The 14,068-nt window shown below is 38.2% G+C and overlaps 1 protein-coding gene across 12 annotated transcripts in view; it reads left to right on the plus strand.

The window, feature by feature from the left end:
• The window catches only part of ANO1 (anoctamin 1), a 166,204-nt gene that overhangs the window by 74,849 nt on the left and 77,287 nt on the right, over window positions 1–14,068 (plus strand). For all 12 annotated transcript variants that reach the window (XM_039356891.1, XM_039356884.1, XM_039356888.1 and 9 more), the window contains one exon: window positions 6,978–7,156. In XM_039356891.1, coding sequence (XP_039212825.1) covers window positions 6,978–7,156 — 179 coding nt within the window. The remainder of the gene's footprint in view (window positions 1–6,977; window positions 7,157–14,068) is intronic.

Raw genomic sequence — 14,068 nt, forward strand, 5'->3', positions numbered from 1 at the left:
TCCTATTTTTGTACACATTGATTTGCAAGGCCTTATTGACTTTAGTTCTTATGCAAAAGGAAGAAAAATGTAAGGAGACTGGTTTTAGTTTAAGACCTTGCTCTTTTATAATCTAGATAAACAAAAGACTGTAATGTGCAGGGGCTCAAATTTAGGTACTGGAAAACCATGTTATTTCCTTCAGCAAATAAATCACTGTTCTGTACAATGCACTAGATTTATACAAATATAAAAGGATGTGTATATTAAGAATAAGCAGACCTATCAACAGAGGGAAATCACTGACAGGCCTTAAATATGTCCTATGTGCAAGTGATGTCTTTTTGCGGACAAGTCTGTCATACTTGTTCCTTAATAACTTTTGACAAGAGGCAGGCCTTATTACAGTTTCACTGGTAGTTTATCTTTAGGAGATTGTTTAATTTTTTTATGGCTACTTTATCATTTTTTAAACAACGAAAAACTTGCATTTGTGGATAATGTTGCATTTAAATGAGGCAAGTTGCTGGTTACATTAGGAAAGTAAGCAAAGGACAAAGAGGACATCTGGATATGTGTGTGTGTGTGTGTGTGTGTGTGTGAGTGTGAGTGTGTGAGTGTGTGTCGGTGTGTGTGTGTGTATGTACACACAAACTTTAACAAATATTCCTGAATGTCCATAGTTTTGTGTTCACTGCTGTTGAAATGAAGCAATCTACTCTGCACTCTATAACTGTTCGTCCTAATTGTATATCCGGGATTGTTTATTGTTTTCTTGTATGTGTTTGTATTTACTTGTTGGAAGGTAGAAAAATACACATTTGTTTTAATGCTTTTAATAGAACATTTTTTTCATCCATCTCTTAAATTCAGAATTCTCTTCAGATTTTATAACAGACCTACATTACCATATTCAGTTTAATGCAGTCTTCCAGATGTTTGAAATTATAATTTTTAGACTACCCGCCAATACAGTTGATGGCTATTCTGGCATGAATTTCTGGAGAGATGCAAGTTGGGAAAGACTATTCAATGAAAATGGAACATTTTAAGGACCACAAACTTATATAAGAAGTTAATTAGAGCAACTAACATGAGCTCTATATAATGTGAACTAGAAAAAGCAAATTGGAAAAGGCAGATGATGGATAGAATAGAAAGACACATGTTCTCTCAGAAGGAAAAGTTTAGAGCCTAATATTTTAGGCCAGTGGATGGCCTAAAGAGCATTGTGTGGGTCATTGTTGCCAGGAACATCAAGAGACAGATGTATATTGTAAATGATTTGGTGCAAAGAGCACCAAGTTCAGACCATGGTACTGATGCTTTTATGTCTCACCAGTTTCAGAGGCATTTGTTAAGATTGAAAAGTATGTGTGTATTGGATTGCAACTCTAAAAGTCATTGTTGAAGTGGGCAACTATATAAATTGATTGAATAAATTTCTATAATCCTTTAATACTGTTGTTGTTTGGACAGATATGTTCAGATCTGATGGATATCAGGTTGACAACCTTCAATTCAGACATTAGAATATTGGTGAAGAACTGTAGCAAAATCTTTTGGAGGTCTAAAGAAATAACATGCATAAGAGTAACTTAATAGGAAACAGAAATTATTCTGCATCATCTGTGTTTTGTTCCCTGATATTTAAATTCAAGGTGCACCATAGTCAATGCATCAAAGTATTTCCAAGCATATGCATGAAGAAAATTTATAATCTCTTACCTGTTTCAGGACAAAGCCTGGGGTTAAAGGGTCCAGTTATTTATTTATAGAATTTAGAGGCCACCTTACTGAAAAACAACTTTCTTTAAAAGCAAAGAATAATAAAAATTATGGAACACATCATAGGTGTCCAAAAGGGAAAGCCATACATAACAATAAAAACAATCTACAGGAGCTCAACAACCACCTTACCCCAAAGCCTGGAAGAACAGCAAGGTTTTCAAAGATTTTTTGGAACATCATTATGGTGGGTGTTCTGTAAATCTCTGGAGAGATACTACTCCACTTCCAACTTAATGTAATTTCTTTTGGTTCTTCAGAGGATATTTAAAAATGTTTGCAAATACTTATAAATAATGCATTACTTGGCACATCTGTATATTAAATGTAATACAGTTTATATTCAATGGACAATATGATTGGCTTTCTATCAGCTTTCTGCAGTCAAGCTGATTGAGGAGATCTGTTCTGATCTCTATTCCTATGTCTTATCCATGTACTATCTTAATGATGAGGACATTTATAAAATGGTAACCACACCAGAGATCATATATCTTTGTTATTTTTCTTTCCATAAGGCCTTCACATGATTGCTTAGGACTTCCTACTTTTTATTATATAAAAAAAATTAAGATGCTCAATCATGAATTATAATTCAGAAGTGATTATTGTTTCTGAGTGATCTCTGAGAAGGATGCTATGCCAACTGTCATCATTTAATATTAGTGGGGAGTCTCTTTTCTCTGTCTTAGGACTCACAGTAGTAATTTATTACCACTGTTCTCCCTACCTTGTGAGCTACACTTATTGAAGTTGCCAAACTAAAGCTAAGGATTGGAACCTCTAGCCTGTAGGCTTAATCAAGCTCACCAGGTTAGCCGTCTTTCCTTCAGTGTCTCAACAAACTTCTTTCTCCTTCTCATCAAGCATATACTTGGTTCTACTGAAACACTTGTGAGAACCAATTCCTAACAGGAAAATTGAATGACAACTGAATCACTTAATATAGAGCAAAAAATGAGAAAATGTCTCTTCATGTTGTCACATACAAATGATGAATAACAAAAGGATTTTTGTTGAGGATATAAATACCCCTTCTTTTAAGGCCTACTTTCTGAGTAATGTGGCTCAGGCTATTTCAATAAGCATAAGAAGGATCACTTCAATATTACCTGAAACCAAGATTGCCAAAGAGGCTGTCATACTTTGGTCATGTCATGTAAGCTGATTCACTTAAAAAGTCAATCATGCTGGGAATGATCAGCGGAAAAAGGAGAACGGTCCACCCTAGTACCCATTGGCTAGACACTATAAAGGATGACACCGAGATGACCATGGCATGAAGGTGACAGTGGGAGACAAAAAGGCATGGAGAGTGCTGATCCATAGAATGGCCAAGGGTTGGACATACCTGAATGACTGACGACGATGAGGAAAGATCAACCATTAGCATCTTTACTTTTGATAGAACACGCACATAAGTCCAAACTATACTAATTATTTTACAATATTTGTGATATTTATGGAACATAAAGCAAGTGAGAAAAGGGGAAATGATGGATTTAGTGTTCTTGCCTCTAACAAAAATTTCCTGGGTGGTTCCGGAAATTCACTTAATCTTATTGTGCTTCATTTTACAATAATTGAATGAAAGGTTTATAGTTTACTTCTTTGCATCTACTCTTTGTATAATTTTACATATTAAAAACACTAAAGAATGTTAAGAATCTGTATACAGTGTATATGTGCATTTATAGATAAATAGACAGCAACTACTGGTCGTGATCTCTTTGGCACTGCTGTACTCTAAAAGTAACACATTATTATCAAATGTGTTACTTGATTGAGAAAATATGACTAAGGTAGATATTTTAGAAAGATGTTTTATACATAAGATAATAATTTACTGATAAGATTTCTTAAGTCTTCAGTGGTAGATAGGGAAGCAACAATGAAAACACTTCTTACTTACCCTAATGTCTGAACTTTCAGTATAGATGATCTTATTAAAAGATTATTTTTCCTTAAATGAAGTGATTAATACTCTAAACATACCAGTTGGAAGTGATAGCTCTTCAGGTATGTAGAATTCTTGAAGCTGTCCTAACTTTGTTGTCTGCTTGCATACATTATATTACCTGATTTGGTAGCATCTGATGATGCTATTGGGTTGGGTAAGGAAACATCTGCAAGCAAATAACAAAGCTAAGAGAACACCAAGGATTCTTTACTTCAATCCTGAGCTACAGGATTGATATACAGATATTATAATCTCTTCAAATATAGCTAGGATAGCAGCTAAGCAATTCAGTTATATGTTCTTATTCCCAAATGAGTTTATTCTCAAACATTTGTATATGCAGCTTTTTTGAGTTGATTTTGAAAGGATTTGGTTGGGGTTATATTTTATTTGGGTTAACCCACAAAATTCTGCTGTGATTAAAATTTCTTCATAATACTACATAATTTATCCCAAGCAAATACAATACCAAGGTCCAGGTTACATATGTTCACCTAGCTATTATTTCTGTGATGTATTGAAAAAGGTGGTATAGTTTAAGTCATACACAATTAATGTGATATGATGGAACACACACAAACAAGTATGACTTAAGTGCATACAGCCTTTCATTCAGTTTTTTTAGCTTTTTGCTATATTTGCATGATGTGTGTTCATATGCATTCATCTGTCACACACATGAATATAATTGAGTTTACAGATATTCTTCAAATTCACATATGTGATGTGTACATAGTTAATGAATCAGGATTTGATACATTTAAGTTTGATAACACCAAACATTTAAGTTTGAATTGATGCCATGTGTGCTTGAATCAAAAGATCAGAGCACAAACATCAAAAGCAATGGATGACCTGTCATATATACATAGGGCAGATGGCTATGGCCAATGGAATCAGGATGCTATTGATATCTGAAACAGAACCTGATATAGAGAGCATGAACAGAATATAGTGTGTCATACTATTAACACATAGGAGTCACCGTGTGAGAGTTGGGCAGCTCTATAAATCTGTTTAATAAATAATAAATAAATATGCACCTGGGCCATCATCCATCATGTTTGCATGTTCATTGGAATGAGGGAGAACTGTAGACCTCTCAGTTTAACCCGGTAATAACCTGCCAGTGTTACACATTGGAGGCAAGTATGTGCAACTAGCTGTCTCTTTACATCTTTACATGTTTCCATGTAAAAAGAGAAAGAGAGAGAGAGAGAAGCTGATTACTTCTACAGACCTGGGCATATTTAGAATAAAGTTCTTTCTCTTTCAAGAATTCAACCAACATTCCTCCTTATAAAATTGCGTAAATCTCCAGCATTTAATTCACCAGGCTAGTGCATACAAAGGAGCATTCCATGAGCTATTTTGGCCCTAAGCCACTCAGTTCTTTAAAAATTAGCACTACAATCTTAAACTGGGCCTGGGGAAAAAAAATGAGCGAGAAAGCCAATACAGCTGGCCGAGCACTGATTTAATATCATAATATGGATTAGAGCAGCTCCAGTTAATAATATTACAACTCTATTTTAGACTATCTGAAGTTTCCAAAACTTCCAAAATAGCCCCGCATATAACACATGGCAGAAATCCAGCCAAGAGGTTATTAGAGCACATAGAACTGATGTCAGGCTATCTCTGCCCAGAAAGTTTTGCAACTAGCCTTGGTATCCAACTTTTAGGGTGTTAGTCCTAACTGCTTTTTCAAAGTGGATGTAGATACAACATGCAGAGAGTTACCTTTTTCAACTAGAAGAGGAAAAAATATATCCTTGAACTGATCATTTTTGATTTTATTAATTGTTGAGCCATTATTATCAAGCTTTGCAAGATCTCTGGGATAGTTGGGAACAGCTCAACTTCAAAAAGTGACTGTGTGTTATGTAATAGTTTGCTCAAGCAATATTTTTTCCAGTTTTTTTAAAACTATAATAAGTGCTGATTCAACAGTACACATCAGCTCCAGTCAGTCTTAATTTAAGAAAAATTTCAATTAGTGTTCTAGTCATATTTTTTTACTTGTTCATAGTTTGTTATGATTTTATTTAATGTTGTATCAATTCAACAGGTGTTATAATGAAGATTGCCCCCTGTTGCAGAGTATTCTAATGCGTGCCTACAAGAAGGTCCGAAATATAGTTCCTCAGAGCATTTCATATAGCAAAGTTGGAGATGTGGTGCCAATAGTTGCATGATAGTTAGCTTTGCCTGGCAGTCACCCAAACATTGTGCTTCATGGGGAAAAATAATTTGAGAAGCAAGTTATGCATCTCTAATCTTATCTGGATCTTTTAAACTACCATCTTCATTAGACCATCTCATTCTTTATGTAAGATTCAGGATTATAGATTATTAAGGTGTGAAGAACTTTGAATCACCCTATTATCCTTACATAGTGACTAAAGGAGTGATGGCAATCTCAAAAAAAAAGGTCCACTATAGAGTTATTGTTTTAGTGTACCCTACTGACAATAGAGAAAAATGCACTGTGTTATAATGCATCCCTATTAGACTTTGGTAAGTAAATCAGCACCTATCTAATGTAGTGGTGATACAAAACTTGGGATTTAAATTATACTTATCCTGGAATTTACTAGAAGTTCATTTTTACTTTATAGGTTACAGCTTTATGTTAGTGAAATCATATTTTTATGATATCTGTTCATTATGTGATAGGCTTGTTCTGCCTTACATCTTACATTGTTAACACTTGTAACAGTAGGGGCTCAGGTATACACGGTGCCATTGTTTAAAATTTCATAATTCTTTAAAATTGACAGAATCGGCTCAATTCATGTTCTGACTATAACATTATTTATATGGTACGGCTGCGTAAGTAAGTTGGGATGCAGCATATTCCGTGTGGGTCTCTGTTTTGTTCTGTTTATATGCTACTATTATTTGTTGTGTGTTGAGGACAATGAATTTGTAATGGCTGTTTGTGAAACAATTAATTAGACATTCAATTCATTCAGCTGCTACTGCAGTCTAAAGAGTCTGGCAGCATCTATATTGTGACACAGAATCTTTTCTACAGTGCGGATTAGCCGAGCCGATGCCAAGAAGGAACCTGGACAAAGCATACAAGTGTTCAGAGTAGAGCCGGGGAGCATAAGGGAGAGAAGACAGGGCAGGTCCTTTCAAAGAGCAGAAAACAAAAGACGGAGAGAGGCAGACCTGGACATGTTCCAGCTGGAAACGAGATGCCACGAAAAGCTCTAAGCTAAGCTGTTTCCCTTTTCTTTAGACCCTGACGGTTCGTTTCATGGGGTGGAGTTTCTCCCAGAAAATTTCAGGGATGCCTCTAATGAAACAACAATGAGGATGAATGAGAAATACTCCACATTACCTGCCGAGGAGAAGGGAATCCACATCATCAACATCAGAGCTATTGAAGACATCGGCTATGTTCGGACAGAGAGTACGGTAAGTAGAAGAGCCGCTTTCTCACCTGGTCTGTGGATTAAGGGGGCATCCAGGTACTACAGGTTAGTTTCCTTAGTGCCGTGCAATTTTGTGGCTGACATTGTACAGCTCATAGTACTCTCTTCCTTCCAAATGCAGGGCTATTTCAAGCATTAGTCACTAAAAACATGGCATAGCTTTTGGGTCATTTATAAAAAATAAGAATGAAAAGTTTCTCTTTGGAATAGCATCATTCTGAAGAATCATATGGGAAAAAAGATAGACACCTGTGTGTGTGTCTGTGTTTGTGTGTGTGTGTGTGTGTTTACAATTCTGTATATGCACACACACATGTATAAACACACAAATATGTAAGTAAGTATTTTGCATCTAATTGCATTATAGAAATAATACGGAGTTTCTGATTTTTTTCACTGTAATCTTTAAGTACCCATATTGTATAACTTTTCAAAGTAAGATTAATCTTATTGATTTTTATATTTATATCAATGCAATCCTCAGAAGTATGCGTCTGTTTATCAGAATTAAAATGTTAGTGGTATTTAACCTACACACATGCAAATCTAATTTGAATTTTTAAATTAAGCTGTGTTGCTTTAAAGATTGAAAATATCAAAGGCTATGATGTTTATTGGCACATATATTTTGTGATAGTAATAGTGGCAGAGTTTAACCTGTGGATCGCTGCTTATTTTGCAACTTAAGATCAAAACCAAATTGATAATCTTAACATAAGCCAATTTTGTATATATAGTCAATTTTCAAAGCTCACTGTTTCAACTATTTAAAAGAAAAATCAAATCTACGATTTTAACATATCAAATAGGACAGCAAAAGCTTTTAAGAAATAGCAATTAAAGTATTGGAGCAAGCCAGAGGAACCAAGGCCCAAACTTATGGATAGCTACTTAAATTTGAGGGATAATTTGAATTGCACAAGAATGTTGTTGTGGAAAAAAGCTGGAGGAAGGAGTGTAGTATAGTCCTGAAAAAAATGGAGACATAAATCTAACAAACAAATACAAATAAAAGAATGAAGTTAATAGGCTTAGAAATCCATATATGTAGGGAAGACAAAGTTATAACAGTACAAATGGCATGGTTAAAAACACCTTACTAATAAATAGGACAAGGTCTTGTGATTAGGTGAACTAATAAAATTAAGAATAAAAAAGAAAGTAGGTTAAGAAAATTGGAACCCAATGTTTTGTTTCTTGATAGAGCATTATAATTACCCCCACTTAGAAAGGAACTTAGAAGAACTATGACTTGCAAAGTTCTAGAAGCCGAATTGCCTTTCAAAAATAGTGAAGAAAAAAATATTTGTACCCTTTCCATTAATAATTACTTATTGGTTAGTGAATTTAAATGGCATTTGGCAGGAATAACTGAATGCATATGTATGTAGGCTTTGTACATTCTTTTTAAGGAGAAAGGCTTTGTTATAAAATTTAACTCTGGGGTTTCCAGTGAAAATTTGAAATCAGTGTAACAATAACATAATGTAATAGCATAATAACATGGAAATAATACTTTTAGAGGCACATGTTGCAATTGTGTGTAATTGCACACTTCTGTGTATCTCTCCCACTATGCAAATATTAAAGGGGAAAGAATATATTCCTGCGTCTACATGATTTGGTCAGAATGGGAGGTCGATGTAAGCATTGGAATTATGGTACCATTATGGTCATTCATAACTGGGGTAACAATGATTGTTAAATTCTACATTTGTATACCCCTAGACAATTCTTGCAAGTAATGGGGAATTGAATGAAGCAACGGAGCTGAAAAGGAACCCCTTTGCATTCAATAAAATCTTGTGCCCTTTTTTAATTTCTTAAATTGCAAAACTATGAATCAACACAAGATTGATTGAGTGCTTTGAAAGAATATTAGAGGACTTGAAACAACCATGTTTTTGCAGTGGAGAAATCTGCTAGGTTTCTTACTGTTATAAATAAATAGGTAAACATGACACGAAAGCAATACAAACACATATAACAAGAAACTAATTAGACATTGCCAGTGATAATTAATGGAAAAGTAAATTGTGTGTGTGTGTGTGTGTGTGTATGTATGTATGTATAGGTCTTTGGTTATTCGGGTTTTCTCCCGTGTAAAACTGGAAGTGTCTTGGTGACGTTTCGACGAAGTCCCATTCGTCATCTTCAGGCTGGTGTTTTCGGCTTTGTGCTTCTAGGAGCAATGTGTGATCGTAGCTGTTTCTTCCTTTTAACTGCCAGTGGGAGTATGAACTGATTGGGTGGGAGCTTGGCTGTGTTCTGATTGGGTGGAGGTGTGTTCTGATTGGTTAGAGGCTTGGCTGTGCTCTGATTGGATGGGGGTTGGCTGTGCTCTGATTGGCTAGGGGAGTGTTCTGTTTGGGTGGGGGCTTTGTTGTGCTCAGGTTAGTCTGAGTTGCAGGGGGATGTGAGATGGTGGGCTGCCTTGCTGTTGTTTGGCTTCGCGTTCGTGGTCGTGCCTCATCTTCATGGTGGGTGTCAGTTTGCTTCATGTATGGATTGGAGGGGTTTAAAGTGGCTAATGATGCAGCTGTAGTCTGGCTTCTGGTTTGTGGTCGTGCCTCATCATCAGTGTGGGTTTGGGTTTGCTTTTTGCGTGGATGTGTGGTGGTGACATCCTGTGTGGTTTTCGTGAGTGTGGGTCTGGTGTCATTCTTTGTGTTACGGACTCGTTTGTCAATAAGGGCGGGTTTCCAAATGGCTGGGAGGCAGGAGGTATCATCTCATTTATTCATGCTGTGTGGGCATTTTTCTATCTCGATGGTTTCTCTGATTATTCTGATATTAAAGTGTTCAGTTTTGGCGATAGTGCTGGTCTTTTTAAAGTCAATTTCATGTCCTGTGGCTTTAAGGTGTTGGACCAGGGAAGAAGTTGGTTCCTCTTTTTTGACTGAGTTCTTATGTTCTTCAGTGTGTGCGCTTATTCTTCTGTTGGTTTGTCTGATATATGTGGTGGGGCAAGCGGTGCATGGGATTTCATATACTTAATTTTCTAAGTAATTTTGTTTTTGGGGTTTCTTAGGATGGTGGACATTATTCTGTTTGTGCAGAATGCTGTCTTGATGTTGTGTTTGTGGAGGATCTTGCTGATTCTGTCTGTGGTGCCTTTTATGTATGGGAGGAGGGCTTTGCCGTTTTCTTGTTCTCTGTCTTGGATTTTGGTGGGGGTTTCATTTTGGATTAGGTTGGTAATCTTAGTTCTTTGGAATCCATTGGATGTTAGTACATTAGTGAGAGTGTGTAGTTCGGTTTTTAAGTGTTGTTTGTCAGCTAAGCATTTTGTTCTGGAGATGAGTGTCTTGGCTACGGAGTTGATCTGTGCTGGGTGGTGGTGTGAGAGTGCGTGCAGATAGAGGTCTGTGTGTGTTTTCGTCTGGTAGATGGTGTGTCCTAGGGAGCCATTGGATTTCTTGTAGACTAAGACATCCAGGAAAGAAAGTTGGTTATTAGCTTCTGTTTCCATGGTGAACTGTATTTTGGGGTGTAGGCTGTTGAGGTGTGTGAGGAAGTTGTCCAATTTTTCTTTCCCATGTGACCAGATTATGAAGGTGTCGTCTACGTATCTGAGCCAGAGTTTGGGTTTGTGATCAGGTTTTTCTAGAGCTTGAGTTTCAAAGTGTTCCATGTAGAGGTTTACAGTGACAGGTGAGAGGGATGATCCCATGGGTGCTCCTTCTATTTGTTTGTATTTTTGTCTATTATAAATGAAGTATGTGTTGGATAGGCAGTGGTTGGTCAGATCTAGGATGTGTTTGGGGGGGTTATATTTGTTTTGGATAGCTGTCAAGGCTTCTTTGATTGGCACTTGGGTGAAGAAGGATATGACATCGAAGTTCATGAGTAGGTCGCTGGGCTGTAAGTTTTGTTTCTTTATGATCTCTATGAACTGGAATGAGTTTTTTTACATGTGAGGTGATGGATTCTGCATAGGGCTTAGTTGTTTGGTGAGAAATTTGGCTAGGTTTTGTAGAGGTGACCCTATGAAGCTGACTATGGATCTAAGTGGGGTTCCTTCTTTGTGTATCTTGGGGAGACCATACAGCTTAGAGCATCTGGATGATTTCTCTCTGGGAATGATTCTTTGCTGGATCTCTTCGCTAATGGGGGAGGCTTTTATTTTGGATCTAGTGGTTTTTTCCAGGTAGGTGGTGGGATCTTTGTTTAGGGATTTGTATGTGGAGTCTTGGAGTAGGTTGGTTAATTTGGTTTGATAGTCAGATGTGTTCATAACCACCGTGGCGTTACCCTTGTCTGCTGGTAGGATTATTATGCTGGTGTGTCTTCTTTCAGGTTAAGTAGTGGGTGGCTTGCTGGTGCAGAGGATGTTGGTGATTTCAAGTCTGATTCTGTTAGCGTCGTTGGGGTTGATTTTGGTCAGGCTGGTTTCAACTCCGCATATAATGGTTTCAGTGGGGATGTGTTTGGGAGCGACTACAAAGTTGAATCCTTTGGAAAGCACATTGGTTTCGGCTTTGGTGAGGATCCTATCTGAGATGTTATGCACTGTTTGCTTTATGTATGGCTGTGAGGGAGGAGGGGTTTGTTTCTGGCGTTCTTGTAGTCTTCGGAGTTTGTTGGTGTGTGTGTCTATCTTGAGGGTGGTCTGTGTTTCGGCTCTCCAGACGGTGAGTTGTTTGGATTTGTCCCAAAGTGCGGGGTGGATCTTGTTGCTGAGTTTGAGGTGAAGTGTGAGGAGATCTTTGTTGATTTGGTCTAGGAGGAATCTTTTTGTGTGAAGTTCATTTTTGATTAGGGCCAATTCTGTTCTTTTCAGGATGTGTTTGGTGGCTGCAGAGTTGGAGTAGAATTTCAATTGGAAGCATGTGGGGATTAAATTTTGATCTCGGCAGTTGCATAGGAATGCGAGGTCACATAAAATGGAAGCTCTTTGGACTTCACGTCCTGGTCAAATGGTGGATTTCCTCCCCGTAGATGTACGACATTTGTTTTCTGAGGTTTTCGCGGGTGTTTATATGTAGGTCTTTGGTTATTCGGGTTTTCTCCCGTGTAAAATTGGAAGTGTCTTAGCAACATTTCGACGAAGTCCCATTCGTCATCTTCAGGCTGGTGTTTTCGGCTTTGTGCTTCTAGGAGCAATGTACGATCATAGCTGTTTCTTCTTTTTAACTGCCAGTGGTGGTATGAACTGATTGGGTGGAGCTTGGCTGTGTTCTGATTGGGTGGAGGTGTGTTCTGATTGGTTAGAGGCTTGGCTGTCCTCTGATTGGATGGGGGGTTGGCTATGCTCTGATTGGGTGGGGGAGTGTTCTGTTTGGGTGGGGGCTTCATTGTGCTCAGGTTAGTCTGAGTTGCAGGGGGATGTGAGATGATGGGCTGCCTTGCTATGTTTTGGCTTCGCATTCGTGGTCGTGCCTCATCTTCATGGTGGGTGTCAGTTTGCTTCATGTATGGATTGGAGGGGTTTAAAGTGGCTAATGATGCAGCTGTGAAATTGACTTTAACAAGACCAGAACTATCGCCAAAACTGAACACTTTAATAACAGAATAATCAGAGAAGCTATTGAGATAGAAAAACGCCCACACAGCATGAATAAATGAGATGATACCTCCCGCCTACCAGCCATTTGGAAACCCGCCCTTATTGTCAAATGAGTCCCTAACACAAAGAATGACACCAGACCCACACTCACGAAAACCACACAAGATGTCACCACCACACATCCACGCAAAAAGCAAACCCAAACCCACACTGATGATGAGGCACGACCACAAACCAGAAGCCAGACCACAGCTGCATCATTAGCCACTTTAAACCCCTCCAATCCATACATGAAGCAAACTGACACCCACCATGAAGATGAGGCACGACCACGAACGCGAAGCCAAAAATAGCAAGGCAGCCCACCATCTTAAATCCCCCTGCAACTCAGACTAACCTGAGCACAACAAAGCCCCACCCAAACAGAACACTCCCCCAGCCAATCAGAGCACAGCCAAGCCCCTAACCAATCAGAACACACCTCCACCCAATCAGAACACAGCCAAGCTCCCACCCAATCAGTTCATACCCCCACTGGCAGTTAAAAGGAAGAAACAGCTAAGACCACACATTGCTCCTCGAAGCACGAAGCCGAAAACACCAGCCTGAAGATGACGAATGGGACTTCGTCAAAACGTCGCCAAGACACACTTCCAATTTTACTCTGGAGAAAATCCGAATAACCAAAGACCTACATATATATATGTATGTATGTATGTGCGTGTGCGTGTGCGTGTGTGTGTGTGTGTGTATATATATATATATATATATATATATATATATATATATATATATATATATATATAAATATAATGGTACAAATAAAATACGAACACCAGGAGAGTATAAATATAAAAATATACTTTACTAAAAGCTGCCAAGCTTTCGTTTGGAAACTCCAAACATCATCAGGGCTAAGGAGCCAGTAAACAATGATGACTTAAATGGGTTTTGCCGGCATCTGCACCCGGCTCATGGACCGCGTCACCGGTCCCGGCCGGTTAATTAGTGTTCCAGATGTTTCTTTATTACTCTCCTTACGCTTCCTTCTATGGTTCTTCCCGGATCATTCCTTCCACTATCTCATTACTGGTATTCATCTCCTCCACCACCCCTTTATCCTTATTTCCTTCCATAGCACTGACCCTCCTCCCCTTTTTGTTTTCATTCTCCACCCTGGGGGCATCTGTTTCTCCTCTATCAGTGTTACAAGCTTCCCTGGGCTCACGGACGCTCCCCCACACACACGTTTTTCTCAATCCCTGCTCCACACCCTTTCTTCTCACTCTTCCACTGTCATGAGTAACTTTCATATGGGTGTTACATATTTGGGGGTCTATACCTCCCTCCTCCGTCCTGGCAATCTTCGTGTCAACAGTTCTCCAC

This window comes from Crotalus tigris, unplaced genomic scaffold (genome assembly GCF_016545835.1).
Source record: "Crotalus tigris isolate CLP2741 ecotype Arizona unplaced genomic scaffold, ASM1654583v1 scf7180000018831.1652172, whole genome shotgun sequence".
In the NCBI taxonomy this organism is placed as follows: Eukaryota; Metazoa; Chordata; class Lepidosauria; order Squamata; family Viperidae; genus Crotalus; species Crotalus tigris.